This window comes from Colletotrichum siamense, assembly GCF_013390195.1.
Source record: "Colletotrichum siamense strain Cg363 chromosome Unknown KSG_Cg363_contig01, whole genome shotgun sequence".
NCBI lineage: Eukaryota > Fungi > Ascomycota > Sordariomycetes > Glomerellales > Glomerellaceae > Colletotrichum > Colletotrichum siamense.
This window is the reverse complement of record NW_023501014.1, coordinates 7677463-7705184: the sequence shown is the minus strand read 5'-3', so window position 1 is coordinate 7705184 and position 27722 is coordinate 7677463. Positions and strand designations below refer to the sequence as shown.

The following is a 27722-nucleotide window of genomic DNA, read 5'->3' as shown; positions in this document are numbered from 1 at the left end:
GAGTTAACTGATGCTCTCCATCGAGATGGTCTAGTCGTCGCCAACCGCAGAGGGGCCCGTCCTCACGTCATCTGCCATCTAAGCCGGCAGTCTTCCACTGGCTAAGAAAGAACGTCAAACAGCGACAACCCTCGACCAGGCAAACACAGCTCCTATCGCAAAGCAATCGTGTCCTGGCGCCGATGTGTTGAATCCATAGCGACTCAGCCGCATCAAAGGGCTCGAAGTCAATCAATCCCTGCTCATCAGGTACACGAAGCCGGCCACACAAGCCATCGCGTGGGGATCTTTGAGCTCTCTGATGTGCTCCCTAATCATGTAACGGGGTGGAGTACCCGACGCAAATGGCGCCAAAAGACAGTCTATGAGCAATCCAAATGTCAGCGAGACTTTCTTTCTAGATACGGGAAAGGCTGGGCTATCTCAAGCATACTCACACGCAGAAGGGGGAATCGTTATCCGCCCACCAGAAACCACATGCAGGTGTGTCGATGTCTGCGATGTCTGTCGTCGTCTTGGGTGGTGTAACGAAACGATCTCTGAAGCATGGTCTGGATGACCCAAGAGTGCCCGCGACCTATCTGCGCAACCTCGTTCATCAAGTTGACGACCTGTTGCACCAGGCGGTACAAAGTGATCCATGTCACGCCGGCCCAGTGTAATGGTGTCGGCATGTGGTTCCGCGCCGAAGCCCATTGTACTCAATGGGCAATAAGACCACCGCCAAAGACACAACCATGCTGTCATCAGCATTGAGAGACTACATGTCTCTCAGTTCCCGTTCTGCGACGAACCGACGGAAATCGTTCCCGCCTTCTATCGCCGACAGAGCCCAGGAAGATGGCATGAATCACCGCGTCAACGAGATGGCATTATGCCGTGATTGTCTTCCGAGGCCATCGTTCCACTGTTCAGCTCGTGCTCAGAACCCCATCTTTGGGGAGTGGGCCGCTGCCGCGCAAAGTCAGGCGAATGCGAAGTCTGAGGCGATTTACGGGAGTTTGACGATCCACCGCTGCCTGTGAACGTACTCGTGGGTTCTCATCAGACCGCAGAAGCTCATTCCTGCAAGAACATCGAGTCACCAGGGTTGGCGGGCGTGGCACATGATGTGCCGATTTGTTCGTCGGCTGCATTATGCCTGAGACGAATTAGCCTGGGTTTGACATGATGATAGGGAGTGGCTTACAGTACTAGGCATCTTCGCGAAGCGACGCGGAGACTGGTGGGTGCCCGGCGAGGAGAGCGGTGATACACACCGCATCTGCTTCAAATCCCACCGGAGATAGACCCAGCCCACGATGACCAAAATCAGCATCGTCAATCCTCTGCCCTTCCGGTGCCCAGTTCCTGCCCTAACTATGGTTGAGCCCGGGGAGGCGACAACGAGTGGGGAAAGTTGCAGCTAGACGGAGACAACAAAGCACGCAGTATGAAGGTAGCTTGACATCACCGCAGCCTCAACTCCAGGACTGACGAGATAAGGCCGATTCATAGGCCGGCATGATGATGGGGAAGAAAGCCACCGCGTTGAATAAACCGGAAGCGATACGTAGAGGAACGAGGGCGTCAAACGTAAGAAGATGCCGTCATCTGAGAAGCCGCCTGTCCAGAGAAAGCCACGAGGTGTCGGCGATACAAAGAGATGAAAGTACAGCGACGACCGAGGGTCTACCCTCAGCGCGTCGGAGGCACCAGGCCTGGCGAGAGGAGAGGGAAAAGAAAGAAGGAAAGTTCAGGAGACGGGTTTTCGCCGGGGGTGCGAGGGGTGTTGGGTGATTCGAGCCAAGATATCGATCTTGTCCTGCCTCTCCCACCGCCATCCAGACAAGGCCGGCGGTGATGAAGCGAGATGCGGCTTCCCGCAACGCCAGGCATCACCAGGAAGATGCGTCCCATTGAGCCGTGAAAGGGGTGACTTCAGCCTCGTTGGCAAGACCCAGTCATGCATGGCTGTTTCTGTGATGACATCTCCACTGACATATGCATCCTCCCGAACCAATATCCAGAACTGGACATGATCTAAGTCTCTTCACCAAGCAAACGGACGGCCAAGCTTGTTTGCATCTACCAACCATCAATAATCATGCTCTAGATGAACGTCAAGACAGTGACGGCAGCCCAAACCGTATTTCTCGACGACAACATTATGAATAAGCTCGGAATCCTTAATCCGTGCCGTCCTTGGACCTTGCCGGGATGGCCCAGGTCGCGGAACAAGAGTGGATGTCCGGTCGGAGCGGAGGTGGGGGCCGCCAATGCGTCCTCCCGGCCTCCACCTCCATCACTTCCCGGTCCGGATAAGCTCCCGCCTCGTTCAGATGCCAAGAGCGGTTCAAAACACGAGATCGACACTTGCTTGTCAGGGCTGCCACACATGTGTTGGAGGGAGGGAAGCCGGAGGGTCGCCTTACTGCGTGCGCCAGGGCAACAAGCCTAGCCTTGGTGATTTCGGCGGAGACCAAACTGCGACAAAGCGATGGGCACCCATCCCCGCAGAACCTTCTTTCTCTATTGTGATGGCCCTCGGCCTGGCTACCTAACTACCCCTTTATCCATCAGTCTAGAGATCTGAGTTCTGCCACCTGGACCTCCTGAACGATGGAAAAACCAACTAGACGTCCTAGGCAGCCAGACATCCCGACTGCCTGCGCAATCAAGCTGCTCCTGGGGCGCGCCACTCAACGTCATTAACTCAGCAAACCGCCTTTTCTGCGATGCTTGCGGTCGCCTGCGCAAGTCGCCCCGAAATAAAAGTCTGTAGCTTGCGACAAACCGACTGAATCTTCCCAGTCTTTGTCCATTTTCCACCAAAAAACGCCAGTAACCCGAGCTTCTCCGAGCTCATGAGACCAGAACCAAGGGTATCTCCACCATTTTCATCGCGAAATGACAATCACTCCGATCTGTGCAACAGACCATTACTCAATCTCCGAATCCGCCATTGCCGGTACATCGGGCGACTCGTATTCGTCCCAAGCCTGCTCAATAATAGAACTGTGAAGCGTTAGCCATGTTCATCTACTATCCATCATAGCGTAGCATTTACGTACGCATCAATCTTCACTTGCGGAATCCCCTTCTTGCGGCAGAAGGCCAAAAACCGCTTCTTGGTACGTTGTCGCTTGAACTCGGCGAGAAGATCACCTCGTGGCTTGCCGTCCGCCGAAACCACGACGCCGGGCTTGCACCGTATCAGGACCTTCACGGTATCGGCAGCCCACATGATCTCTTGCATGGTCTCGAGCTCCAAATGGAAGTTGATCGGCTTGGCGTAGATGCCCCATGTGGCAGATTCGCCCTCGGCAAGGACCTGGTGCTCAAAAACGAGCTCGCCATCGTCGGGAATCCAGTGCCAGTACTGCGTTACACCAGTACCAACGGTGTTCAGACGAGACTTGATGCGGTTGAGGGCCCAGTCGTGTTTACCAATTCTGTCACTACTGAACTCGTCGACATCGGTGAAGCCCTCATAGGCGAGATCCGGATCCTTGGGGTTGCCCTGAACTCTTCCAGCCTTCAGTTTTTTCCTCGCAAGATCCGGCGTCGGCGGCGCGCTACGCTCCGAGTCGTCGTTCTTGATTATCGGCTGTGTGTTTTGGGGTGTAGGCGTCGGCGCGAGAGGCCGCTGTGGCGACGGGCCGGGGAATTCCTCGCTGATGAACATTTTGCGTTTCTTGGCGTTTGGAGTGGCCTTGGCCGAATTTGGGGAGTCTCTAGGCGTCATTTTCATGCCCGACGGTCTGCCGATGCTCTTCTTGCCGTTCGCCTTTCTTAAGTCATCGTACTTGCGATCGTGGTAAAAGTCGTGGATGGTCTTGGACAAACTGAAATCAGAGCCGCTCTCCGTGAGGATCTCATGCAGGCGCTGGCGAAGCCACTCCAGCGGAGTGATGTCGAGTGTTCCGAATGTTTCCAAGCACTTCAAGGTGTCGGCCAGGCGAAACAGTGTGTCGTAGTTCGCCAGCTTGGTCGTGATATACTTCTTGGACAAAAGCTGGTACGGGCTGATTTCTCCGTCCTTCAGGAAGCTCATGATAGTGCCGCCCCTATTAACCTGTCGGCCTAACTGGAATTTCATGCCCTTCTGGCCGGTTCGTAAGGCGTTGTCCAACTTCACCTGCCAACTTTCGAGACTAGCTTGGATCAGAGGCGGTATCTCAGGCCATGACTGGTCCCAGTATGGGTGGCTGGGGTCAATCCTCTCGATAGGCACGCCTTCCATACACTCAGGGTGCGTGTACACCTTGCCATCATGCTTGAGGACGAGATTGGCTCGGGTGATTGGCGTGTGGTCTTCCTCCGTGTCATCTGCGATGGTCGATCCCTCGCCGGTGCTCTTGTCCCTAGAAACAGGTCGACTGGACATGGGTGTGGCCGTGCCGTTGAAGCTTTCATCTCGGGTGCTGATGACTTTGGCGTGCTGTGCAGTCGGAGGCGCCTGGTCTACAGCTTGACCATCAGCCTGCTTCCGTCTCTCCCAGTAAGAATTAGCGCAAGATCCAAGCCCTTGCACGATGGTGCAATCTGAAAAGGGGCCTCCGCCTTGGACGCATACGGCGCATCGCCTTCCGTCCGTTTGCTGGTCCCCAATGGCCTGGATCATAACGGCGGTCCAGAGATCCTTGTCTTCATGGATTCGCCTCAGATCCTGCTCCGTGAACATAACACCAGGACGCAGCTGCACCGCTCGCTTGGGGCTCTTGTCGAGAAGCGCGCCCGCGGCTCCATGAACGGGAATGCGGTGAACAGGTCCGATACGCTGGCCCGAAGCGTCCATGATCATGGTCACCGGCTGATCTGGTGGGTTGGCGGAAGGTGGCAGGCCGTTATTGCTGAGGAGGTGGTCTCCATTAGTGGTCACTCCGTTGACACCATTGGGTTTGGTGCCGTTCATCACGTCGCTCGTGTGTGCAAGGCGTACAGTCTCGGAATCGCGCCGGGGAGCAGCAAGGGCGGCAGCGGCGATCCTAGCACGGTTCTCGTCCTCTCTTTGGCGGTGCTGTGCGAAATAAGCCTGCATATGTTGAACTCTGGCTTCTCGGTCCATTTGCAGCTTCTGACGGTCCTCTTGATACTTGATGGTGATTTCCTCCAACCCGCCGTGCTCTCTCTTGATGGCCTGGTTCACTTCCAACATGCGCCTCTCAAGATCCCTCTTTTCCATGGTCAGGGCGGCTAGGCGCATGCGAAGAGGCTCAGACTTGGCCATGAAGTTACTGTTATGCTGTTCATCTTCAGCCTCGTGAGATAGCAGCAGGGTCTGCCAATAGTTATCTTCGTCTTGGCGGGACGGCCCACTGCCGTCACCAGTGTCGAAGTGCATGATGAAGATGCCTCTGTGGCAGGCGCAGTGAGATGAGAGCCCCTGCTCAAAGTGGTGAAATGCGGGTGAGGGGCGGGACGACTGTGCGGTTCATCCAAAGTAAAGTCTCGTGTCGTCGGTGAAAATTTGTCGGAAGCAGACGAGACAATGTGCAGATGGACTACTCCAGCTCGCAGGGGCGGTCGGTTTGGACAATGTTGGAGTTTCGCATTAAGACGAGAGGTGTGGTGGTGAGCAGAATTAGAGTGCAGCGGCTCCGGGGATGCAGCAGCCGAAGATGTCGCGTGCGTCGATCAATCCGCTTCACGTCGGGCGCGGTTCCGGTACCCTGCCACGAAATGCGGGTTTCCAGCGTCCAAGAATACCTGCCTAGGTGTGTTCCAGGACGGGGAAGGCAGCGGCAACGAGGAGGAGAACAACGGGAGACGGGAGACGGCGGGGACGGGGGACGTGAAGACGGCGCGATGTCTGTGGCGACACTGGCTGGTATGGTGAGATTCGCCGAGAGATAGGATTGCCCGGGATGTGGGCGATGCGTCAAGCGGCGTCAGTATTGGCGCGAGAGAAATGCAGTTCCAGCTGCAGATGTAGCGTGGAGGTAAGGTTGTGTTGGGTTGGTTGGAGGTGTACGCAGTAGTAATTATGGTATGGTATGGTATGGTGTGAGTGGAAGGTAAAGTAAGGATAGACAGGAAGGTACTAGTGTGCCTCCTACCTAAAGTAAGGTAAGGAAGGTAAGGTGAGGTAGTGCAGCGGAAGAGTGGATGTCGGGTGTTGAAAATTGAGCCGACTAGCTGAGGTAGGTAGTGAGCGTATTCGTAAGGTAAAGGTAGGTATGCAGATGGATAGACGGACGGGTTTTGGTCGGGTTGGGGTGGCAGGCAAAGTGCAGGGGATGACCACGAAAGAAACCTCCTCAATGTCTTTCCCTTCAGGAGGTTGTCGAAATGAATTGGCTGCTGCTGAGCTGATGCTGCTTGGTCCAGGCTGAGTGATTGATGAGCACGGTTGTTGAATGGAGAACGGCAATGCAAAGACAGGAGCGACCGTGGGGGCCTTCAATGCGGCGGCAACCTAAGTGACGGGATGGGGGATAGGAATGCGCGTCTCTAGCTAGGTATGGTATCCGTAAGATGGGTGCGAATGAATGGCGATTGACTGTTGCTGGTGCCGATGGATGATTCAGTCGGTGAACGACGACGGGCGGGCAATAGCGGGCGGCCTGCGTGATGCTGATGCTCGACTGCTGCTACCTCTGCTTCTGCTGCTGGCGCAATCCAGCAGTCTGCCAAATCTGCCAAATCGGCGCGACGGAATATCGCGTGTTTGCACGTGATTTCGCGCAAGATGAGCAAGACCCTGTTACGTCTAGGCTCCCTTGATGCTTGCTTGCTTGGTTGGGGTAAGGTTGGTCGGTAGGTATTCGTAACGGAAACGCACAAGGGAGGGAGTAATGAGAGGTTCCAGAGATGAGGTAGCACTAAGCTATCAACTGTGGGACGGCACGCGGACGCCGGCGGAGTTCAATGAGTCCGGCCGGATACGATAAGGTCGGATACCTGACGCGCTCGGGGCCAAGTTCCCTTATGCGGCGACAAGATACCTTACAGCAGAGGCCCTGGAGCCTGGAGGATAGAAGGGGGAGGAAGAGAGTGAGAAGGGGAGAGGCCACCAGGCGGAGAGACAAACTAGACTGTGGTGCAAGAAAGGAAGAAAATGCACCCAGAGACGAGAGACATGACGAGATGAAAATAATTAAAAATCGGAAACAATAGAGGGGAGCAGGAAAAAAAAGTCCAACAAAGGGAAAGCCCAACCGGCCAAACGCACCAGATTGAGTGAAGTACCTTTTACGAGACCCAACCTAACCACATCATCTCACCTTCCTCGATCTCATCTCATCCTGACTACCTACCTACTGTACCATAGTACTTACGTATATACCCGCCGTACTGGGCTAATTAGATAGTCTTGCTTGTCAATGTTGCAGGCCCAAACCTGTTATCTGCTGGCTATTGAGAAGCACCCAACTTATACGCCTTCCCTGCCAAAGTTCAACAATAGGGCGCGTGGAGCTTAATTGCTTTGCGTACAAGGTATGGTACCAAATAGGTTGATTGCGTGCAGTTTGCAACGCAAGGCGAGGTGGCTGACCTGGCCTGGCTTGGCCTGACACGAGGTAAGGTAAGCTTGTCACATTGTCCTGCTCGGACCAGCTGCGCATAAACTGCTGCAAATACTAAGTCCATTGACTTCCAACCAAAGGAGGTAAGGTACGGATAGAATTTCGGTTACTGCACCACCTAGTCCATCCGTCATTCTGCCTAAGGTATTCCTAAGCCATCCATCCCATTCCCTTACCTAGGTTGAGGTGGTTACCTTCCCGTTACCTCCCGTCAACTGTCCCGTCGGCTGCTAAAAGGGGGGCATACTTAGTACACTAAGTGCTAACACAGCCGCAACAAACGCAAAATGCTTTAGGGGGTGCTTATCCGTCCTCACCTATCGATACCTTAGGTGCTCGCCAGCACACGTGATTCGCGCAGAGTGCGAGCAAACCCCCTTAGCTTCAGACTAGCGCATCTCGATAACAGATCCGATGCTCCCGATAACGAACCTCCTCCACACCTCCAGTCCTCCAGTCCGGCAATGATGCAACGCCGCCGCCCGCAGTGTCGGCTGCTTCTCCCGGAGCTCTCCGCATCACCATACCCAGTACTAGGTACCTTGAACCGATTCACGCTCGACTCGATGAGTACCTGGGGAAGCAGAGTCAAGCTTGCCGTGTCGTGTCGTGTCGTGTCGCTGATTCCGAGAGCCTCGTTAACTTCGGTGTCAAGGCATGCCCTTCCAGCCGAATAAGGTTCAATGATGGCAAGAGACTCCATAACCAAAACTAAATTCAGCATTACTTACTTCATGTACTGGAATTTCTATTTCAATCCATCCTATCTGAAACTTTAAAATCAATATCCCTCCCTCTTACCTGCCGGGACTGCTTTTGCCCATATACTGCCTTCTGATTTCTCATCATATCCGACTGAACGAACCCGAGTCTCGAATCGACTTTCCAATCTAGACATATCAAGCCATCTTCTGCGATCTCGTCGATCAGATGGACCAGAAGGGCAAAAATCCTTCGCGGCCACATCTCGGGCGTAATGCACATTTTGTAACGCCACAAGTTTCTCATATCTCAATGGAATTAGACTATGTACTATGGATAACCGCTGGCATCAATACCTGTAACGTTATTAACCCTCCTCCTCTTGTCATCACAGCCGGCCCCGCATCGGCCGTCTGTGGGCGCTGAAACTCAAAAAACGGCCGTGAGTGCTGCACCGACCCGACCTGGAAAGACAGTTTTTCCCAAACGCCGATCCGACCCAATGCTATAGTGAAATTGTCGTCATCTGTGTCCTACTTCATCTTCGTTGCCTTCCCTCACTCAGTATCGGCCCGAGTGTCTCGCCGGAGACGGGGAGTACGAGTGATCATAGCCACTAGCCTGGCTAACATGACCATACGGATCGTCGTACACAGTCGCACGACGGTCCTCCTCGGGCAGCAGCTCCTTGACCTCCCAGTTGTTCATCCTAGTGCCGACTGAGAATTCGAGGTCCTCTCGCGTGATCGAGTCCCAGTACTTGTAGACCATCATAACGCCCAAGAGGTTGCAGATCGTAGCGAAGAAGAGGCCGTCAAGGTAGTGGCTGATGGCGGTGCAAATCTGTGTGCTGACGGCATACAGGATGACCTGGCCGACAACAAAGAAGAAGACACCAAAGGCAATGTCACCCAACGGCCAGCGGTCCTGCAGGGTTCTAACGACAAGCAAAATCTGGAGGGCGACGTAGACGAAAAGCTCGATGGCATTGAGCAGGTAGAGTACGACGAACAGTCCGACAGTGTTGGTGGGGCCGAGGCCTGCCCAAGACTTAAAGGTCGCAAGCGAAACCAGGAAGCAGATGGCGAATGCTACGACGCAGCATACACGGAGCAGCCAGATGGAAAGCGGAGTGCCGTCTTCGTACAGCTGGAATCCAACGAAGCCGTTGATCAACAGGCAAGTGACGAGGGCCGACGTCAAGCCATTTTGGACTGACACGAAGTACGGGTACGGAGCCGAGCCCGGGGGAACCACGCCGGCGTCAAGGCAGAGTGAGATGAAACTGAGGAGCATGTACAGGTAGAAGAAGGTGAGAATTTCCTTGCGACCTGTGATATCAAGTCAGCGGGGGTTTGGGTCGCGGGGTATCGTCAAGCTCAGAGGTAACTCACCAACAGCAGTAAATTTGCCGCGAATGTGCAGAATCATGACAACGGTCATGAGGAGAGCAACGATGTGCATAGCGCTGGCAGCACCCTCGAAGATGATGGTGTTCGCTAGTTCGATATTGCGGGCATAGCAGTCGGGCTCGATACCGACGCCGCTCGTCACGGAGGTGACGGGGCCGATGGATGCGCACAACGGCAGCGGGGCCATGTGGCAGATGTTGGTGAAGTCGCCGAAGCCAGACATGTTGGGCTATCTGGCCGCGGTACGGCGACGTCGATGGGTTTGGATCAAGTTGAGGAGATTCGAGTCGTTGCTCGCAGATGGATGGGCGCGAGAGAGACCAAGGTTGTCAAGAGACTGGTGGTGGCGGCGGCTCGACAGGGGGAAGCGAGGGTAATCTGGGTATGGATGGCTGAAGTGGTTCGAGATGATGGGGATGCGTCGTCGCGAACGAAGGAGACGATGGCGCGGGTATTCGCGTATTGGGGGAATGAATATTCGATGGACGGCAAGGGATGTCGTCGGGGTATCGGTTCGTTGTCGTCGTACGGAAGGGGATGAGAAGAATGCGGGACGGTGGTCAGGGACAAGACGTGAAGCGATCGGTAGATGGCGACGGTGACGGTGACAGTGACGGTCGGAGATGGAGATGGAGACTTGGAATGACGGCAACGGCGGCGAGTGGACGGCGACGATGGTCGGAGCGAGAGTGCGGGAACGAACGACTGGGCAGAGACCGATTCAAGATGAGGCTTGATGAGGTTTGAGTGCCCGGGGTGGTTGGCAGCGAGGGTGCGGTTGCTGTCCGACGAGCAGAGAAGCTGACGCTTGACGGGGACGTTGGAGCAGCGTTGCCGTGGAAAAAGGGAGGAAAGAGCCCACTCAGGAGCAAGATCAACAAGGCAGGCACGTCCAATGTTCCAGTGGAGGGCGGGCAGGTAGCGCCTCCCCGGTTGGCTAGCCGTTCTTGGTGATTGGTGGTTGGTGGTTGGTCGAGGTGGATGCAAGGCAAAGCAGGTGCACTGCAGAAAAGGAAGGGGCAGGGGCAGCCAGCTGAGGGACGTGGACCACGGCCATCAACCATCAACCATCCACCATCCACCATCGAATTCCTGCTGGAAGAAGCGCCTTCCCTGAAGTTCCTGCCACTTTCTGAGTCCAGTCCAGCCCGCTCCCCGCTGCTTCCTCTTCTTCTTTTTTTTTTTTTTTCCCTTACCCCTTCCCCCTGACCGTTTTGGTCCCTTCCATTGGCCGACACCTCTCCTTCCGCCCCCAATATCCAATAAAAGCGTCGCTTCGTGTTTTTTGCATCTCCACCGTTTCGGCAATTTGGCCCATTCAAGCACCGTTACCCCTGCCTACTTTGATTTAGCGACAGCAAATCTTCCCCGCTAGCTCGAACACGAGGCCCCGTCGCCCCGTCCAACGCCTGAACACGGTCCGCCGGTTGACTGTCACTGTCGTGCCCAGCTGTTTCCAGCTGTCGCATCCAGTCGCACCTCAGTTTCTGCTTAACGCTGTGACGCTATTCGTGTTCATATCATCCGTAGTATTCTTACTCATTCTTTCTCCTAGTCTCAAACACCATATCCTCAGCCTCAGTCTTGTCTTGATTACTCGCCTCAAGATTGCCCATAGTGCAGTTCACCAATGTGCTGGTCTCCGCAGCAGAAGCTTTCGAAACGGTAAAACCATGCAGAGAACAGCAAACTCCCGCTGTCAATGACGTGGGCACTGTTCTCCCCGCAGTCGTCCAGTCAACCGTCGCATGATTTCGTCCCAAGTCGCAAAACTCTCCTGATGCTCCCATCCTGGGCCTGGGAGGTGTGCTCTCCATTCGTGTCTTCAACTCGTTACTGAGTCGTTTCCATCAAACTACGTCACTTGCAGCAATCAACCTGTCCTTCTGTTACCACCAGCAGAGGCGGTGGACAAGTCGCCGCGCTTAACAACTAAGCGAAATCGTCGTTGAAACACCAGCCAACATCAAGCAACTGCTTGTACTGCGATGCTATTAAGCGAATGTCGAGGCCATCCCGTATCATACTCATATGACGTCCGCCGCGAGTTGTCAGTCAGCATTCACGCAACGCATAAGGCTGACGGTAATCTTTAGCTGTACATTTCCTCCAAGCATGGTGTCTTTCAAACGTCAACGGGATCAACCAATTATCTCAGTATTCTTCAAACGGAATGCTATTCTCAGCCCGTAATACAACAGCGTGGCACCGGTGCTCGGACATCAGTCAACACTACAATCTCTTTGAACCACCAAGTGGAAATAAGCGGCGCCACAGCTTAGACATGGACGCATTACTCATTATTGATCTAACGGGTAGGAATACGACTAGCCATGCTGCCTCACGCACGCAGAGCCGCATAGACTCGGATTGACCTCAGCTCAACCTCGAAGCGCCCTCAAAGCGGATATGCATCACCAAGTCCTCGTTCCCGTCAGCTTCTTGCCTTCCGGCTTCTCCTTCTTTGCCCTCTTGCTCTTCTCCCCGTCTTCCCTCTTGCCCTCATAAAACCTATCATAGCATCCGCTGCAACTAACAGGACGGAACCGTACCCTCGTATGCTCCAACCCTGTGAAGCACTCAACCCAGGGCAGCGTCTTCAACATCTCCAGGTGCGACGTGTAGATGTGACCCTCGAACCGCCACGGGCCTGGACAGTTTGCGAGCTCGGCGGCACTCCACGAGCACTGCAGGTTCTGATGCGTAAGAAACCGCACAGCCATCCCAAAAGTCCACGCGCAGAAGAAGTTGTCTTTGACGAGACACACCGGCGTGCTCTTCTGAGCCATCCTCGCCTTAACCTCCTGGGCGTCATAGCCCATCCAGTCTGCCGTGCCTAGTACATGTAATGAGTGCAGAGCTTGCGACAACGCGCCCTGTTGCGAGCCTATCGAGTCCGGCGCAAGACGCCAGCCCATCATACCGAGCATGTACGTTTTTTTGCAGCTCTGCGCGGCATACTGGGCCATCTTCTCTTCGCCCGTGACACAGCGCGCGGTGAGTCCCTCAAACAACCTCCGGAGAATCTGCACCGCGTTGACGGCCCGGTGGACGCGGTGCCACTCCACGATGCCCAGCAACTTCAACACCCCCTTGAACAATGGAGACACGTCTTCCTTCAGATGCCGTCTTCTCGTCGCCTCGATGAACCGCCCCGTGATATTTGTGAATTCAAAGAGCGCGTCTGCCGTGCGGGCCAGACAGCCTGCGATGTCCGGGTTTGTGAGTCTGTCGACGCCACCACCGCCCTGAATTCGCTGCCAGAATATCCCGCCCATGGTGGCAGCGAGCCTCTTCGCTGCGGCGCGGCAGTCCGTCTGCATCCTTCGGATCATGCACTCCTCCGCCATGGTGCCGTGCGCGACGAAGCACCGCGGCCGCTGGAGGTCGATGTCAACGATCCAGGAGCCGCCACGGTACGACATGCCCCTCGCCCGCTTTTTGATCTTGACTATGGGCTCGGTGTCGACCAGGTGGGGTCCGCGGTGGTCTACTTTGCCGCGGTCGCCGTCGGGAAGCGGTACCCAGAAGGCGTCGTCGGACAGCGGTCCCTCGGGGAGGTAGAACCTCGTCTTGTCGAGAGTGAAGGTCGACCGAGGTGCTTCGGCGGCCTTGAAGATCGAAGTCATGGCCTCGTTGTGTGAGGACATGTCAACCAACTCAATGTCCTCGGTAGTTTGAGAGACAGAAGACGACGAGAAGGGATCGCGGGCCATAGCTGCGGCTATCTCTTCGAGGGGATATCTTTGCATCTTTGCGGATGGTGTGGTATATTAAGCTCGCGATGTTAGGACGTTCTCAGCGTTGAAGGCATTAAGGAAAGGATGGCAGTATGCCAAACGTCGCCTCTGCTCTGGCTTGATAAATATCCCAGGGAAGCCATCTACGAAGGCCATGAAAAGATTCAACGGGTTGTTAGCTGTGCCATACCATCTCCGAAACGCAACCTCTGTGATGGAACGTTGAAGAGGGATAAGAGAAAGAGGTCGTTCTTACCACCTGACCTTGGCTTTCGCCAGTAACTTTGTGGGTGATAAAGTCTCGGCGAATGGGATCCCACGATTCTCGGTCTGCTACTGTCATTCTTGACAGAGAGAAGTTGACCTCCTGTTGCCTGAACTTTAACTAGATAACACAAGGTACTCTCACCGCAAACACACTGAAATGAAACATAATCCGATTCACAGAGCTGGGAAGCAAGTCGGTGGTTTCCAAATTCTCTCAGACCAACCTATTTGCTAACCATTTAAGAAGACACACAGTAAGGATGCGGATTGGAATCAAAGATAAATTGATGACTGCTGAGGCGACCTTGGATATCCAACCTGGCGACCAGTATCGTTCATTTCACAACTTAGACTTCCACCATTGGCAACCAACCGCCAATGTGGCTTAGGCTGCGCTGAGCCTTCTTCAAGACAAAATATATGAGTGTGTTCATCAAGGCACTCAATGAAGGAGAAAAGTCATGAGCGTAGCCCGCACATCCACATGCCTCAGCTCTCAAATTACTTAATATACAGATGTAAAGAGGAGCATGAAATTTTTGATATCTCGGAGTTATGTCTGTAGATTTCAGAAGTTCTTGGGACTTAGGAAGGTTGCCCATGATCAGTTAGTTCTCATTGTGATATTTGACTTCGTAATCTAAGCGGTTGTCATCTAATGAACATGTAGCGCAGATGAAAGGGTCGTTGTCTTTTCGACAACTGTCTAGCTGTGTCCAGCTGAGGCAAGGAGACAGGTCCTCAGCTTGTCGTCACAAAAAAGACGACACAACCTTCTTCACCACTGCAATATTGCACGAGACACCATATATAGGAACCTGACTACGGGAATCTTGGGACAGCTGACGCCGTGGAGTTCTTTTCTCGCAAGACTTGGTTTTCTTATATCGAGGTCGTATTGTCCTGCCACTTTCGTCTTGCACTTCCTCCTAAACGTTTTCCTGGATCATCTATATGTCTTCCCGGAGCATTGACAGCAAGTTCATAGCGGAACGGAGGGCCGGCCAAGAACATGATGTGCATCTGTTACCACCAAGCATGAATTGGCAGTGCCATCTTTCCTCTTGGACGGAGCTTCAAAAGCTCAGTGCTCCTAGGTATGCAGACAGCATCAAGGTATGGTTGCAGCCGGGCCAAAGCAAGTCGACATTTCAAGTGTCTGTCTGTCTGAGTGAAATGATAAATATCCACCGCAGCCTGCGTCGTTAGCTTGACCGACTTTTTGCAGCCACAGTGACCACGAGGATCACAGATCAACCATATCTCTACACATGTCTAGGGATGCACCGTGACGCTGTAGGCTGCGCTGCAATGCTTGGTTGTTGGCGGTAGGCATGTCAACGCTCAGGCTGGTCCACACGAGCAACATCTCCAAATCACTCTCGTCGGTCATATCAAGTCGAAGAAAATCTTTTAGGCACGACCAAAAACAAACCACTATGGAAACGACAATGGGACTAGATATGCGAGGCCTCGAGTCCATACTCATCACAGGCCAACGGCCGAGACCGCAGTTGCGGATGGCGCGCAACGTCCGGGCAAGACCGTCAAAAAGCAATATGCGTCTACGACACCGCCTCAGAGACAGTGTGGGTGCTCCCTCAGAACCCCACGGAGCATCAGGAGAAGACACAACGGCAACAAAGCCCCAACCTAAAGCACAGCAAAACCCCCTCATCGTGCCCTCGTCGAGGTTGAGCTTGGTGGCGCACACGTAAATGCACTCCCGACAACTACAGATCGGGGGCCACCTGAAGTTTGTTCGATTTGGACAAGACAAAACCACCGCCCTCCAACAACAACCAACACAACCCGCGGATTGCGGACCGCCGGCCGGAGGAGCGTCGTCTCACTCACTCAGGGTCGGCGGCAGCGGGCAGGCGGGTCCCAGCGGACAATAGGTGTGCGGATAGTCGGATCAGCGCGGGGCCAAAAACCGGGAGGGTACAACAGCGACGAAATACCACGGACAGTGCCATTGGAACCCTTTCTGTTGCCTCCGACCGGCGGTGGATAATCAAGCCCAGCATCACCACCTTTTGTAGAGCCGATGTGTGATACTCCTGAACCGCTGCGGTACTCATCGCTGGACGCTTCCTCCGTCATACTGGGGATGAAGGTTAGCCAAGACAGCGTAAGCAACTAGAAAGAAAAGGAGTGCGCGCGCCAACTTCCTCTCACGGTGGTGCTGTAACGATCGGCGGGCAGCGAAGTGAGCCAAATGAAGTAAGGAAGTCCGAAATGTGTGCCCGTAAATCCCTACTTTCGTCATAAGCCACCATGTCTCCGTCTATTTCTGCCTTCCTTGCACGAATAGATTGAGAGGGCCAGGTACTGGGGGGAGCAGGCCTCGTATGCGGCGTCAAGAGGCTAAACCGCTCGAGGCATCAATTTAGCGACGGCGTTTGCTGCCACCGCCGCCGCTACTGCTGCTACCTCTGAGGCTTTGCTCCGCAGGCCGCACTATGGATAGCGCAGCAGAACAGTCCCACTGTGAAGGGACTGATGATTGAGTTTTGGTGGCCAGTTGGTGTTCAGTTCCAGGAGCCTGAACCCGGAACCTGGAGAGGCAGAGAATGGCGGCGTTGGCCCCTCGAGACCATCCGCCCGGACCGATAGGGGCCGTCCTAAGAATGGCCAATGCCTCCCAACCAAACGAGAGCTGCAGCGAGGGTGGCAGCATGATAATCCGCAGCAAAGAGCAAACAGCTGAATAGAGACGGGCGTTCCGGGGGTGGAGGATGATGCGAGTCATCCGAACAAGAAAGAAGGCCTGCGAAGCGGACTCGCGCCATTGTCACCGGTAGCTGCCAACCCGTCGTCGTCGTCGGATAACATAACGAGCAGTTCACAGGGGAGAGCACTGTAAAGAAGACGTCGACAGTGGAGTTCCCCTTCTCCGACCCAGCAGATTTTGCCATACCATGAGGAGTTGATTCTCAGCTCTCTCCACCACCCAAGGCCATTAGCTCTTCTGACACCGGTATGTCCGACTTGTCGAACGTAAGGTATCAAACAAATGCGACCGGGCAGCTGAGACGAATCCGGGCCGTGGTAAATCAAATTCGCAACAAGCACGAACCGACAAAGGCTCCTATAGACTGGAAATCGGGATCATAACCGATCAACCAAGAATCCCGCCAGACATGCAGCACAAGACCCCCAGGACCAGGCGTCATTTGAGGAGGGGCGAGTGAGCTGCAACTGCGGAGTTCCCAACAGCAAGCACCATTGCACACTGCCGGTGATACAGCGGTGGTGCCAGATGGACCGACCGGTGCCTCGGTGTATCAGACGCGAGGAGTCAGAATTTCAGCGTTCACTATTGCGCGTCAGGCGAGACAGTTAGCACCTGGAACCCCCTCCTTGATCATCTTTGCCGTCACCCGTGCTGCCCCCGGGGCGGGAGCGAGCGGGGAGCAAGGATGGGGCAAAAAAAGACCAGATGATTAACACGCTACCAAGCCTAGCCTGACTGCTTCATTGCCAGGCGTGCCACGCTCGTTGAATCAAGCCACTCCATCCAGAATCAAATAGACGCTCTTGGCGGACGCAATGAAAGTCTACTTTCTGTTTCTCGATGGTGATGCCTGTCGAGCTATGATGGCGGCCCCGAGTCAGGCCATGAATGTAAAATGCCAGCTTGGCGCCTGCGCTCAGCTCTGCCTCACGTTGCGCGTTGGCGGTGTCTCTGAGGAATGCCGGAATTTCTTTGACCGAATGCGGGTGACACACGGCGTCCATAATGTAAATTCGCTATGCGGCTTGGGTGCACCGGCATGTTAACTTGCTATGCAACGGGCGAATATTGGGAAACCTATCGTAACCCGGCTGCAGTGCTATCGTGTTTCGTCGGTGGCAGTTGCCATGCTCAGGGTGAGGGCATCTGTTGGTTAGTGATACACGGCATGTCACTAAGACGTTGAATATGGCTCGTCGATGCGAAAGACAGAGCCCCGGCCCGGTTGCACAGAGGGCAGCGGGTTGTTTGTACACAAGTGCATCGGTGGAAGAAACGGACGCGTCTGACAAGCTGAGATGTGATGCCGGATTGAAGGCTAAATCACGTCGATGTTGGACAACAAATGGCGGAGCTTGAAACCGGGCGACTGCTGTGGATTTCGGTAGTAGCTGCGCGGATGCACGGAAGTTCTTGGAGATCGGCGGAACGTAAGCGCAGAGCAAGGCGCAGGGGAGTGATGATGATGACTGATGCGAAGAGGAGCAGAAGCAAAAGCAAGCAGGCGACTGACTCCGTGCCATGCAGCTGGAGCCTAGGGGAACATGGAAGAGAAAGGTGGTGGTTCTCCGTTGTCGTTGGTTGGACGGATCCAGATCCAGAAGGCGTCCGAGCCCACGATGGAGGAGGAGGGCGTGGAGGGGTTGAGGGATGGCGCCTCGAGGGGTTTGAGGAGTACGGATAACCGTGGAAGACGATGACGAGGTCGTGAAGCGACGGCACGGCGCAGTCCAAGGAGCTGCTGCAGGAGGGAGGCAGTCAGGGCTTTGAGGTGTCGTCCCCTATTTCCTGTCCAAGGCTTTGGGGCAACTGGCAACTCTAATTGAGGCAGAGAGGTCTTGGACACGAGACACGACACGCCCCAAGTTGGAGATGGAGTGGCAATCGGACAGGTTGCCGTCCCGTTCGTAGGCGAGCTGGTCCGTGGTTTTCTGGACGACACACGACCAAAGCGAAGTAATAAGCCGGTAATGGTATGGATGCTGTGCTTTGTGGTTGCGTTGGGCGTTGCAATTTGCAGCTGTGTGCTCTTTGTGTGTTATGTACAAGCTTGCTGTTCGCTCCGGGCCGGGATGCGAAACGGACATGGGGTCCGGAGCCTAGAGTAGCTTTGTTGTAACGGATGGTGGTTGACGAGGGCGACAAGGACGAGCTGATGGAGGTGTGGAAATGGGAATGGATGCGGGATGTGATGATGATGGCAAGGGAATGAGAGAAGGGGAGGGATGGCTTGACTTGGGTTAGGTTGCCTTTTGGGTTGGGTTGGGTTGGGGTTGGGTTGGTGATGACTGAAAATCCATGTGTGAGCAACTGCAGGTGTGATGGCGATGGCGTCCACTCCGTTTCGGATTCCGTCCCCTCCGGTGAAAACGGAAAGACTGGACCTGATGGATGTTGCCCGTCTTACGTGATGCATCGCAGACTGGAGGCAGGCACCTTCTGCACTTGGGGGCACCTTCACTGGGGAGCCTCGGTACGTATACAGTGCGACAAGCATCTGAGGCAGGCAGACAAGGCAGGCAGGCAGGAAAGAAGGAACGACGCCGGTGGCAGTTGCCAGCCCAGTGGAAGCCGCGCCCCAGCACAGCAAGGGAAGAAGGAAACAACCACCCACGCAACTTTTGGGAAGGTACCTATCTACCTAGGCAGGTTGGTATCATCTTCGACTTCCACCTCAACCTCAACCTCAATCCTCGAAATTTCGATCCGACATCTGCCTTGCCCTCCAAAACCACCATGACGATCACCAAGCCCAGCCAGAATGTCTTACAAAGTCGACCCGCTGCACGGAAGAAGCCAAACGCAAATCCAAATGCAAATCCTACGGAAGCCACTAACAGAACCGAACCTTGCTTGCCTGCAACACAACACCACAATTGCCGCCTTTCCCACCTTCAAAATCAAGCTGCCACAATGCAACCATGACCGCTGTCCCCCGAATCTCCACGCAGCTGCCATTTACAGCGCTTCCACGCGTCTCCTTGGGCCCGACATTTGCCCTCCCTCGCCCATCGGTCAGCAGGCCATCCGATCAGCAGGCCCCAGCGTCCTTGTTTGCAACCCTTTTTTCCCCAGGGACAAGGAACAACTACAATTCTATGCAGTACTTCATCAGAGTCGAGACACGATGGCTGTCGACGTCCAATATCCCGTGCCTACTGCCGATCCGTCCCTCTTCTCTCTACGGAGAGTCCCCGAACCGCCGCTCGCTACGCTACGCCGCCAGCCCCTGCGGCCTCGCCAATACTCGTACCGCACCGCCAGTGTTTCCTACGTACCGAAAGGCTTGACGGGACCAACAACCTTCGTTACTTTTGCTTCATCATGCCATGCAACTGCCAGCCCTTTGTCTTACACATGACGCACCAGTATCAGCACCGGCATCAGCACCACCTCAACTACGAAAGCTCCATTCCCTGAGCCTGTCCATATCTGCTTCAGGCCAGGGAAACCGCCCGAGGCATTCAAGGAGGAGCCACCGACAAAACACCCAACCTTGATCCCCCACGGCAATCTACTTTTGACATCCATCGTCGTCTCGACCTTTCCCCTCACCTCCTCAATCTCCACCATTCCGTGGACACACCGCACAACATGATTTTAACACCTTGAACGGACAGCCTGGGTCTTGAATAACACTCTTGCCGTGTTGCCAGCGCCTGACAAGAGGCATGGAGCTAGATGAGGCGCTGGCGATCGCTGTTCAGGTTCGGTTTCAACCTTGGAACTCGATCACTTCATCTTCCTGCACTGTACAGAACCAATGGCCCTCCACAAATGCACTTGCTGCAGCTGTCGTTGTCAAGCATCTACATGCTTGTAGGGGAGCCCGACTGTGCTGTCTGTCCAACTGCATCTCTCGAGTCCAAGACATCATAAGCCACAGCTTCCTCTCTTGGCTGTAGGATGCGGCGCTGCTAGAGTTGTCAGCATTATAGGACTTTAGGGGTGTGATCTTCTCCCCAGTACTAGCACCAGTACTAGAGATTTCTAGTACTAGCACATTCTCTGACGTAATAGAAGCCTAGAAAAACCTCTTTTTAATACGCTTAACCTTTCTAGGCACTAATAAATTACTACTAGCAAGGGGACCCTATTATAAAGTCTTAGCAGTATAGTTATATAAAAAATAACTATATACCCCCTCTTTCTAGTATTAATACTAGAGTTTTCTACTATTTAACCCCTTCTTACTATATAAAAAGCTTAGTATATAGAGAAAGTGGTTTCTAACCTTCTCTATATATTAGAGTTAGTATTAAGGGTAATTAGACCTTTTAAATAGTAGAATTAACCTCTCTATAATAGACTCCTCTAATAATAAAGCTATAAATAAAGCTATAGAGTTAGTAATATAAAGTATTTATATTAATTTAACTTAATAAGAGTAATTATTAAGTAATTACTATATAGCTATTAATAAAGATAGCTTTATAGTAGTATATATATATACTAGAGAGCTACTAATAAGGTTATTTTGCTACTTCTTTAAGATATTCTAGATAACTAAGAGGTAGTTTAATATACTTATTAGATAGCTTAATAAGTATACTAGCTTAATAGACTCTTAATATATAAACGCTAAGTAGAAATTAATAATATTCCTATATATCTTAAGCTAGGGCTACTTTTAGTATATTACTACTTATACTTTTAAAGTTAGCTAAAGTGTAGTTTTATAGTATATTAACTTCTTACTTACTACTTATATTAAACTATATAAAGTATATATTTAACTTATAATAGAGAGAGAGATCTCTTTAGAGATTAAAGGGGACCTTAAAAGAGAGACTTTCTTAGGTTATATAAGCGTTATTAATAGTACTTTAATTTATATTTTTATATTAGAAAAAAAGCAGAAGATATAGTAGTATTATAAAAGCTTTATTAGTTAGAATATTTTTATAATAATAAGGTTTAATAGTAGCTTCTTATATATACTTATTAGTATAGAGAAGTTAATCTATAACTTAAAACTAGTAATATTTATATATAACTAAGGATTTACTATACTAGAAGGTAGATATTTCCTTATTAACACTAAGTTTAGAGGTAAGAGTAGCCTTAGTATTCTATACTATAAAACTTATTACTATCTATAGGATTAGAAGGATATAGACCTACTACTAATAACTACTTAAGAGCTATATAATCTAAGGTATAACTATCTTTAAGTTATTATAAAATAAGCTTTTAGTTATCTTAAAAAGAAGTTCTATATTATTTAAAGTTTAGCACTAAAGTATAGCTTAAAGTAATAAATTATTATAATATATATAGTAATAGCGCTCTATAACTTTCTAATAATCTACCTACTAATAAAGATAAAATAAGTAGAAAGAGAGGGTTAAGATAATATTAATATTAATATATTATAGTAACAGGTAGATAATTACTATATAGGTAAGTTAATAAGTAAAATTTATAATATTATAGTAGCAGAGATATAGTTAAAATAGCACTAAAAAAGAGGTAGTAGGTAAGGTAGTAAGTAAATTAACATTAATATTAATAGAGGTAGGTAGGTATAGTTATATATAGTAAAAACACTCTTTTTTTTAATGCTAATACTATAAAGTATTTATATAAAAAAAACACTAAAAAAAAACCCTCTTTTTACTTCTCTAGTATTTAATTAATATATAATCTCTTAAGCTTATTATTACTTTCTATTTTATTCTAAAGAACTATTAGTAATATTATAAAGTTTTAAGGCTTTAATAATAGCTCTCTTATAACTATAATATATTATACTACTATTAACTTACTTTAAAAATTAGCTTTAAGGTTAGTAAGAGCTATATTAATTACTAACTTACCTTCTACTATCTCTTTTAACTTTAGCTTCCTCTTTAAATATATTAGTTAAATATTTTAGCTTATATATACCTAACTTTTAGTATTTATAATTATCTTACTATGTTTTTATAGTCTTAATATATTAAAAGAGAGGAGTAGTATTTATAATATTAAATATTAAAGTAAAGGTATATATAATAGTATATTTAATGCAAAGTAGTTATTTTATAGGGTTAATAAAGTAAATAGATTAAGCATACTATTAATAATATTATCTTTTTCCTCAGTAAAATTATTAACTTCCTCCTTATAACTATTCTTACTACTCTTAATATTAGCCTTTACGTTAGAATTCCTTATTTATATAAGGTCTTCTATAGTATATATATTATTACTAATACCTAAGCCTTTATTTTATATCTTTAAGTAAGGCTAAAACTAACCTAACCCTCTATTTTAGATCTATAATACTTTTAGGTTATTAACTAAAAAAGCTGTTTTTTTATCTTTATTAGTATATACTATACTAGTAATCTTATTAAAAGTATTACTAAATTTTAGTACTATTTATACTTATAGAGAGAACTTCTTCTTCTTAGTATAAAACTTATTATATATATAGTTTAGCGTTATAGTATAATTAAAGACCTTTATATTATTAAGGCTTTTTATAATCTCTATTTATATTAGCTTTAGAGCTTATAGTTTATTAATATTTAGCTTTTTCTCTTAAAAAGTATATAGAAGATCTTATATAAACACTACTATTTAATAAGCTAACTAATATATCTATAAACTTTTATTTTTAATACTTCTAGCTTTAATTATAAGTAAGAGGGTGTTATTATTTAGTAGAGATATTCTCTTTTACTTCCTTAATCCTAGATTTACTAACTTAATAAGTAGTAGCTTAATCTACTTAACTTTATTATTATTAGAGTTAGAACTCTCTTTTATAATAGGTATAATAATAATAATACTTTTTTAGATATCTAAGCCCTTATTAGCTTACTAGCTATATATAGGAGTACTTAAAGTTATTATAAGAGGGTATAACTTTAGTATTTTTATTATAGTATATAAGAAGCTATAATATAAGTAAAGTTTACATAAACTAGTAAAGTATATTAGTTAGCTAGCTAGAGACCTTAGCTATAAAGGTAGTAAATATATCTCTCGCTAAATTTAGTTAAAATACTAACTTAGTAGTAAAATAAGTACTTCTATTATAAATCTGAAATTATATAAGGGACGTAGGGCATTATTAGAGGTCACTTTTGCTGTTAAATCTCTAGTACTGGTGCTAGTACTGGGGAGAAGATCACACCCTAGACCTGGCTTCAGGTTACCGTCGGGGAGCCTGCAAACAGTGCCAAATATTGCAACCTAAAATCGCACCACCGGGCCATCCTTCTATGCCACCTATTGTATGGCTGCTCACTCCCGATTGCGACACCCCCCAATTCCACTACATTGCCAGAGGCCTGAGCTGGGCACGCACTGTATGGCACTTTTCTTAGGACCAACATTACAACTGTTGAGACGGTCTGCAACCCCCTCGAAAGCCCTGGTTGCGTGCTTCATGTTGGACCACATACCGTCTAGACGGAACTCCTCAACGCCGCTCATTTGCTGCCCGTCCCGCCAACCGGCTGAATTTATGCTGCCACATACCGCCTAGCCTTGAGTCCTTGACTCAATGAGCAGCTGTCCTGCGGCGAGGCGCATGGAGCATTATCACGTCCTGAGAAATCATCAGTCCCTCGTTCCTCGGATAAAGCATGCTACCTCCGGGCAAGAGACTCGATCAGGGCGCTCGCTGGTTGACCCCTTTACCTTCGCGAAATAGTACACAGAATTCGAGAGTCTCAGTTCATTGCACACCACAGAGAGCCAACGGCGTCTGCCCTGGCAGAGTCAATGACTTCCGAGGCAAAAAGACATCTTGTCTCCCTCCGTCAGCAAGAGCCCGCAGCAAATGGCAAGATGCGACAAATAGGCATACACCCGCTGCTGCCGTTGTGCTATGTCGCACACACATACTCTCTCTCTCCCTCTCCGAGTGCGCCCCAGGCCCTTGAGATAGGGACTGTAGGGTATCTGCGGATCTTTCCAGGCTATTATAGCTGTGTCTCAACACAGGACTTCCCTTGTGATCCATGGCCAGATCGTGGTCTGCTCAGCGCACCATCAAGCCTTAGCTGGTCCATTCCCGCTCGCCTTTTTGGTGACTTCTACGGCCAGGCGCGCCAATGTCCAGGGCTAAACAAGACCCTCTTCGTCGTTCTCGGGCTCTCAGCACAGCGAGAATGCAGCATCCCGGTCTTGTGACGATATGCTGGTATACCAGACGGAGACTTGCCTGGCTAGCAAAAAAACAAAAACAAAAAAACGTCGCTGCACGATCCAATCGATCCAATCGATAACTCTTGCGGAAGCCCCCCCGGTTCCAGGTTGGAATGGCGATGCCAAGTCGGCCATATCAGCATTCACAAATTATGGAGCTTCGGCCTCGACGGCGGAACACACGGGGGCCCGAGTCCAGCCCCTGGTCCTTGGCCGACCCTCCTATCCGGCGGCCAGTTGCTATCCTTCCCTGCACACACGCACCGTTGGACTGGCCGATTGTTTGCGTGGACTGTCAAGTACAAAGGCACGTTGGACTTGACGACTCAGATATCTACTGCGTACAGCCTGTGGGCAGTGAAGCTACCCACCCAGCATTCACGATGCTTCAAACACGCCCCCCTCCCTTTCTGAAAGAACTCTCTACGCACTGCCTGATTGACGCCAGGGTGCCGTCCAATCACCGCCCATCAGGATGCCAGTTCTGATTGCCCATTGCATTCCGACCTCGTACCTATTTCGGAGTACAGTGGTGCGTTTCTTTGCCACAACGCCCTCATTCAGAATCGATATGCCTGGCAGTAAAGTTGGCCAAAAATGCCATTGGAGCCCTACGCCGAGGGTGCTTTGCTGCCATCATCATCGCATGCCGGTTCCATCTCGAAGGGGGGAAATCGATCCTTATCTGTGGCTGAGATCAATTTGAGTCCTTGAGACGCACACGCAACAAGAGTAGCGCAGCTTGTAATCCGACGAGGATTCGGCGGCTGAGCGTATACGATGTCTATCATGCCGCTATGATCAGAGGTGCATAGTCCATTTTCTGAAGTTGCATTTCGATGCAATCTTGAACCCGGTAGGGTGATATCTTCAAAATGCCATCCCAGACACCGCGGTTTGAAGAGCTTTTGTCAACCGATGGGCAGTATCTTACGTATGCAGCCTGGTCTGCCGAAGTCACTTGAGGAGCATGCCTCAAAAGGTCTTTAAAATAACATTGAAGGCTCATAAATATCGTTGGCAGCCAACTCGATACTCTCTCAACAAGCTGCTAAGTTTGTGTGTTTTCACGATTTCCCAACGCGTCTATCTAGACATGCGAGCGCAATAGTCAAGCTATGATACATGCAAGCTTTCGTATCTGTCCGACGCCGCTAAATGATGTTGATACCCATCATATCCGGCTGCTAATTGCACAAAGGAGAGAGACTAAGTTCATGTCGCACTGACGTTCCGTAAGGCGGGCGATGGTGCTCGCAAAACGGGGGTTGAATGGCTTGTGGATTTCGTGTGCCGACCCTGGATGGAACAGGAAGTCTGGGTGGGGTATGCTAACGCCCACGCCCATAGCGTAGTCGTATAAAGCGCTATCACCGATCAACCATGCATCGCCAACGCCAACACACCGGACTAGACGCGCCACAAGCCACACAGATGGCCGCCGCAGACAGCCAAATGCTGCCCCGAGGGCCCCCAAATGTCCTGAGATCAACCACACACAGGCAATACCGATACGTTCACGGGCATTGTGTGCCGTTAACGCATGCTCACGAACGAATGACCTACGGATACCAGCTACGTGAGCGGTGGACCGTGAAGCCGGGGTTGAGCGATAGCATAAGCCTTACTACCTCTCTGGAGACGTGTTGGCCGTTCGATAATTGACCGAGTCGCATGTCGACGAGGTTGACCTTGGACAACATTAGAGGTGTGGCTTGGGCCACTCCCTGTCCAATTCCATGGGGAATCTTTCTCCTCGCAGGTCTCCTCACCCTCGTGCAGGAGGAGAAGAACGATTTCGCATACATCCACGCCCCTCAAATCGCTTACTATGGTACATACCTACTGCTCCCGTTCAAGTTCTCCAAAAGCTGCGAGCCTGGACTCAGGCGGTCGATTTTGTGCGAAAGCCGCCAGGCAGACCGACCGACCCTGCAGCTCCGGTATCAAAGACGAACCCCATAACTTGCGTGGGTGCTGACTCCGTGGCTTGCGGTGCAGACGAAGTTTGGCAGGTTTGGAGACTCCTGGTCCCAGGATTTGCGTCGCTCTACTTCGTGTCTTCCCCATCGCGATGGCAGCATTCCAACCTTCAGGAGGTGAGGTATTATTATTCCCAGCTAACCATCATCCTTGGTCACTTGTTCGCCAACCCATCAATGTCGATTGGCGCGCCGCTTACTGAAATCGATTAAGGCAGCAGCAGCTCATCACAAACACTCGTGCAAGCCAACCCTGTACAATGGAAACACTTGCTCCGGGATACTTCGACGGCTTCATCAAGAAAAAGAAAACCAGCGGCAGTCAAGCGAAAGGTAACCAGCACTCAAATGGGATACTCCTAGGTCAATCGCAACTGTTCAAAACCACAGCATTGGGCCGGGGCCTGGGAAGCACTGGCCCAAGGCTGCTGAGCGTTAAAGCAGAGACGCCGGACCGTGTGCCCTATCGGCTCTCACTCAGGCGCTTTTTGCAACTAACCCCAATCTTACGCTCGCTGTTGCAAGGGCAGCAGAGGGCAACCGTGGAATCCCTTCCGCGCCTTGCCGCTGGCCGATGCAACGCCATTGGCACACTTGCCTATCGTCAACTAGGCGGTGCACAATTGGATGAATTGTAGGCTGTCACGGCGTTGGAAGCTTGAGGGTACGAATATGCTGTCGCGAGCCTCGCGGTGCACACCCGTTCCGCACTATTACGATCATCTCTCAGCAACTTGCCATCTTTGCAACAGTAGCTTGATTCGTTGGACCCAGTCAACCACACTGCTACTTACCATCCTATGGCCCCCGCTGACTGGACGACGGAAGACGACAAATGTTTGCATGGCTCTTCGAGGGTGTTTCCCTGTCCTGTTGAGCAACTCCGTTTCCAACATGACATGTCTGGGGCCCTGTGGCTCAGATTTCATTGGAAATGCGACCACTTGTTCCACGGGCTCACTAGCAGGGGAGACGCGGGTAAGACACCCTCCTCTCGCGTGTCGCTCATGGCGTTTTGCGTCGATACAGGGTTACTTGGAGCTGCAGGGATTTTAATGACCTGGCTGGGGATCCTGCTTACTTGGTCGCTATCCAGTGGCAGCGGAGGGAGGTCCTGCGCAACCCAGCCTTTCGGCCGGCACGGTCGGCGTCCATGACGCTGTGATACCGATCTTTGGAGCTGCCTCCGTGGCTCTCACGGCCGGATACCCTGTCGAAACGAG

The 27722-nt window shown here is 50.9% G+C and overlaps 3 protein-coding genes across 3 annotated transcripts; all 3 read right to left on the bottom strand.

The window, feature by feature from the left end:
• Nucleotides 1-2921: 2921 nt before the first annotated feature.
• Nucleotides 2922-5326, bottom strand: CGCS363_v001944 (uncharacterized protein; the record flags this gene model as incomplete). Its single annotated transcript, XM_036633793.1, has 2 exons — nt 2922-2997; nt 3054-5326. The coding sequence occupies 2 exons, from the start codon at nt 5324-5326 to the stop codon at nt 2922-2924; spliced, it is 2349 nt and encodes a 782-aa protein (XP_036502740.1).
• Nucleotides 5327-8774: 3448 nt separating this feature from the next.
• chs7 (Chitin synthase export chaperone) lies at nt 8775-9848 on the bottom strand (the record flags this gene model as incomplete). Its single annotated transcript, XM_036633792.1, has 2 exons — nt 8775-9544; nt 9608-9848. 2 exons carry the CDS (start codon nt 9846-9848, stop codon nt 8775-8777), a joined length of 1011 nt encoding a protein of 336 aa, XP_036502747.1.
• Nucleotides 9849-12039: 2191 nt separating this feature from the next.
• Nucleotides 12040-13377, bottom strand: CGCS363_v001942 (uncharacterized protein; the record flags this gene model as incomplete). The annotated part of the gene is made up of 1 exon (XM_036633791.1): nt 12040-13377. The coding sequence occupies one exon, from the start codon at nt 13375-13377 to the stop codon at nt 12040-12042; it is 1338 nt and encodes a 445-aa protein (XP_036502746.1).
• Nucleotides 13378-27722: the final 14345 nt, after the last annotated feature.